A 5,017-nucleotide genomic window follows, 5' to 3' on the forward strand; every position below is an offset into this window, starting at 1 on the left:
TGAAACTTATATGGTGATGGACTTTTATCTTATTGTATTTTGAGAAATAAACCCTTGTACGTTTTACGAAGCTAGTGTACTGGTTACAACTCGATAACAAAATTTTGGCTGCTATGAATCGCTTCTTGTAACTTGTAAGATTGGAGAAAAATATAGCATCGATATTATACAAAAATATTTATTACTTATTGCATTTGGTGAAATCTCCCTTGAGGGGTTATCATGCAATTTAAGACTTCCATTGTTAGTTTTATTAATATTTTAAATAGAGATTTTAGATATCCTAGCGACAAGTAAACTTACATACCCTCTCATGCTCCCCCTTCCCCTTGTTTTATATTTTCATTTCTTTCCCGCTTATCTCTTGGGAGTGTTTGTCAGCATGCCCGCAGAGTATCAATTTCATGAGGTAATTTATAGTTTAATAATCTCTTTCAATTTGATACTATGTTTTAAGCGACACTTCACTCTTATTAATCTTATATATAACCATCAGATTTTTTTGGTCCGCTTTTTAATAAAAGGACTGTCATAATTATATATAAAAAACTAAAAAACAATGGTTTATATATAAGCTTTGAAAATATACTCTTGTTTGCTAACATGATTATGTTATCAACTTATAATTCTTGAGAATATATTAACAAATCTCAGTAAGATTTTGCTAACGTATTTATTTTTAAAAAGTGAAAGTGTATTAATACTCACTCATTTTTTAGGAGTGCTTTAGCAGGACGTTTAGAAATATTTATTTCTATAAAATCCTAGTCTTCATTCTTAAACAAAAGCATTATCTTAAATAAGAATGTTTTTAAAAAATTTTATTTTCTAATTATGTGTGACTTCTCTTGCATTCAATATTTAAATTATTTTGTTAATTTTTATTCTTTTCAATAACTTCTCTTTATTTTAATTTCAAATTAAATTAAATTTAAAATTTGACATATTATATTGAGTTAATATATATTTTTAGATAAATTAAATTATAAGATTATCAAATATTAATTTGACTTTCAATTTTGATATCCCATATTGATAAGAATGAAAAAAAAATTGAAATCAATCTTAATTTACAATTTTTATAATTTTTTTCTTCATTTTAAAAATTTAATCTGTTTAATTTATTCCTATTATATTCATTTTTAACTACAAAAATATTTATTCATTTTATTATAGAATTTATTGAATTTTAAAATAATCATATAATAAATCTTGAAGTTTTTATTCAGAAAAAACATTTTAATTTAATAATACATATAATACATAAAAAAATCACTAATTTTAAAAATTTCAAATTCACGTCTTATTATATTTCTTCTAAAATAATAAGCAGAAGTCTAATGTCAGAAAAAAAAAACACACTTTATATATAGCACAGGAGTCTTCAATTAAACAAATTCCACATGAAAAGAGGATTAATAAATCAGCTAAGTTATCAAGTACGAAACGTTTTCACGCGAATTTACGAATTTCAAAATCACCAATCCCGATTCACGGTTTATATTTTATGCTAATGCTCGTTTTAAAAAGAAAAAACCATTAACCAATCAGAAATTTCAACATTTGCGGTGAATTCATTTCCGTAATTTGAAGCATTTTCCTTAACATGTTATCGACCAATTCAACATATTAGGAAAGAACGATGCTTGGCGTTGTTAAAAAACAGAAAGCAATACTCAATCACAAAATCACACCTGCAATTTAACTAGTACGAGATTGACATGTTTTTCTCAATCTTAAATAGAAGAAAACAACATACCAGGATAGACTGATCATGTAACAAATCATAAGAGCACAACGTTAAACCTTTTTTAAACTATTTAAGGTCAGACTGATTGAGTCAAACCGTGTGGATAATTCTATAATTTGCAAGAGAATTTTGCACTTTCTAGAAGGAAGAAATTTTCTCCTTCCATGCACAGCTACCCTTAACTATAAGTGCGGACCCCCATAATTAATGAACCAAATATTTTAAATGAAGGATTTGCTTGGGGAGAAATATATTTCAAACTGAACTAGTTGTGTGCTTCAATTCGAACTCCTTAATTTTTTAATGTTACGCAAACGCAAGTGGGCAACCAAACAGCTAATTTGGCCATCAATAAAGCATGAGTCAGAGCAAGGAGAACTATGTACATTATTTACTGATTGTTTACAAGTGCTACATCTTTGCACTATAGGCTCATTTTCTAATCAAATTTTTATGCTCTGATATCGGCTTCCCAGCATTAAGACATGAATTATGTAATATATAATCAAAGTCAACGGGGCCATACTTGATGAAAATGCACACACGAGGACAGAATGACTGTTGCAATTATATCTGGCGGTCTAGTCTACACCACATTTTGTTCATCTACAATAGAAACAAGAACAACAAAGCAAAGTATGACTACTGTAGAAAACGAATCTAGAGACTACCATGGCAATTTCAGCTCCAAACTAAGCACCAAATTTCTAATAGAATCCATCTTTTGTGATTTGTGAAGGACAAATAATTTCCACACTTGCAATCTACATCTATATTCTATACACATGCTCTACCCCTCGGTGTAGGCACTAGGCAGAGCCCCACACATTTCCACCCCCCAAAAAAATGCACTTCATGTGATACAAGAGCTGTAGCTGATGCTAGATCATGAGAGGGAAATTATATCACATGGTCTCATCTTGATCAAAGGCAGAAATGTTGCACACGTATTTCAGGTTTTTTTCTTAAGTCAGAAATACTAAAAATAATTGGCCAATCCACCTCGTGATTAAATAAACTGGAACATCAAGCACAAATACTGAAAAAAGATAGCCACAACGTCAAGCCTAATGCCCAGTGATTGTTGGCTCCATATGCTCAACGGCCCAAGCCCGGATATCTTTCATCTATAATGATAAAAATGATTTTCCTATCGAGAAAAGCATTCATAATTAAATAAGCCATACGTATTTTCTTTTGAAACTCTGTCCACTTGCTACAATATTTTATGCTACATAAATCCATGAGCCATTGTCATGCTATCAGTTAAAACTTTAATTCCATGGAGGGTGCAGAAATAAAGCTGAGTAGATTGCAAGCTACGGGTCCAAAACAGCATTAGACCAAAGAGAAACAAAATGGCAGGAAGGAATCAACCTCAAATATAAATCACTGGCTTCAGGTTGGTGATTCCACCTGAGCATCAATCCGAAAGAATAGGCTCAGTTGCCCACCTGAAGGGGTAGTTGAGGATCATGGAGTGTAGCCAGCCAAATATAATTTTAAGGCAACTCCCATGCTAGTTTACAGAAATGCAAACACTTCAATAACAACAATTTATCAAACAAAGAACTCCTATGTAATGTAAACCTCAGATTATGCAACAAGCCACCCTTCAGCACCACTAGCCTAAAGGATCTTGAGATGAAACCATCTAAATTATGTACATAACACTCATCCTTTTTCATAACAGCAAAGCACACATCTTTCAGATTAAAGTCACAAAAGGATTATGTATGTCCATTTCCCCTCCAAATCCAATACATATGATTATAAACATTTCCTGCCCAAAATGTGGTATATGTACCACTCTGGCTCAACCCAGTGCCCAGACTCTAGAACATGAGTTTTATATTGCAGATCATATCCTTTTCTCCAATTACAGCACAGTAAAATCAAAAGTTTCATAATTTCTGACCAGGAGACTAGGAGGCTCTGCATAACAATACTATTTTTTTTTTTAAAATAATACAGTGAATGTGAAGGGTAGCATCACCAAGAAGTATAATAAAAAAGGTCCATACTACATATGTATATGTTATATAAAGGGTTTTTGGGAATATGCAAAGTAATAGCAACAAACGAAAACAAAACTTAAAGTAGCCAGCAACTATCTCACTGAATAGGAAACATTACGTTGTATTCACAAAGTCCCTCCCTACATGCTACCGATCAAGTTTCAGTAAGTCACAGAAAAAAAAAAGAAAAATAAATTAACAAAAAATGAAGAAAAGGCTAAGGAGTGACGGAATCAAGCCTGGGTTCCAGTCAGGGCCTTCATCTGGACATGATTGTGATCCGCAGGGGAAGAATTGGTGGGTAGCGCCTCATAGGATCCCAGCCTCCTAACGCCCACGCTCTTGGCGACGAGCGCATAAGTGAGGATAGCAACGAGGAAGACGAAGATGACGTGAAGCAACAGAGCGAGATCGAGAATAGCAACGGCTCTGAACTTAGACTGGTCAAGATCGCACTGCGTGGATCCCTCGACGCCGCTGCTAACGTCGAGGAGGCGGTGGCATCCGTCGGGGATGAAAGCGTCGGCGTAGAGGGAGAGTCCGGTCTGGAGGGACCAGAGGCCGCGGAGGCAGAAGAGGGCGGCAAGAGCGGCGTCGGCGGGGAAGAGGCGGGGAAGCGCGGCGAGGAGGAGGGAGAGGAGTGCGGAGAGAGCGGAGAGGTGAGAGGTGACGGAGAGACACTTAGCTTCGAGAGCGGAGGTTTGGAGGGAGGCTCGGGTGGAGGAGAGGGAGGAATGGAGAAGAAAGAAGGAGGAGAGGAGGGCGAAGGAGAGGTCGTTGGGGAGAGGGAGAAGAGAGGGGGATGAGTCGGAGATGAGGAGAGAGAGGGTGAGAAGGAGGAATAGGAAGAGGACTGCGGCGGATTGGAGGGATGCGAGGCGGTGGACTGGGGTGGCGCCTTTCACTAAGGGGTCGGAGTCGGCGGAGAGAATGAGTTGATGTGCGATTGCTATGAGGAGAGATAGGATTGTGAGGTGAAGTTGAAGGTGTCGCGGGCGTGGGAATGGGTGGAAGGGTTTGGCCGCGTAGCTTTGTGGCGATTTGAGGTAGTTTCTTGTGCTGCATATTAGATGGTATAGTCCCAGCGAGAACACTGCTCCCCCACACATCACTTGGTACCCCAGACTCCCCATTCTTCTCTCTTCTCTTCTTCCCTATTCAGATCTTCCCCTCCCCTCTTCTCTATATTATATTCTTTTTCTTTCCCTCGCTTTCCTTATTCTCTTCTCCCCCTAATTCTTATGTCATC

At 36.5% G+C, this 5,017-nt stretch overlaps 1 protein-coding gene across 1 annotated transcript; it reads right to left on the minus strand.

Annotated features, from left to right (window-relative positions):
• Positions 1-3,746: 3,746 nt before the first annotated feature.
• LOC113863211 lies at positions 3,747-5,017 on the minus strand. Its single transcript, XM_027496706.1, has one exon. The coding sequence runs from the start codon at positions 4,899-4,901 to the stop codon at positions 4,002-4,004; it is 900 nt and encodes a 299-aa protein (XP_027352507.1). The 5' UTR covers positions 4,902-5,017; the 3' UTR covers positions 3,747-4,001.

Source organism: Abrus precatorius, unplaced genomic scaffold (genome assembly GCF_003935025.1).
Source record: "Abrus precatorius isolate BTA unplaced genomic scaffold, Abrus_2018 Scaffold3, whole genome shotgun sequence".
Taxonomy (NCBI): Eukaryota; Viridiplantae; Streptophyta; class Magnoliopsida; order Fabales; family Fabaceae; genus Abrus; species Abrus precatorius.

Bases quoted from the DNA above. Each gene is read 5' to 3' on its own strand.
- LOC113863211 (XM_027496706.1), bottom strand. From the start codon at position 4,901: ATGGGGAGTCTGGGGTACCAAGTGATGTGTGGGGGAGCAGTGTTCTCG.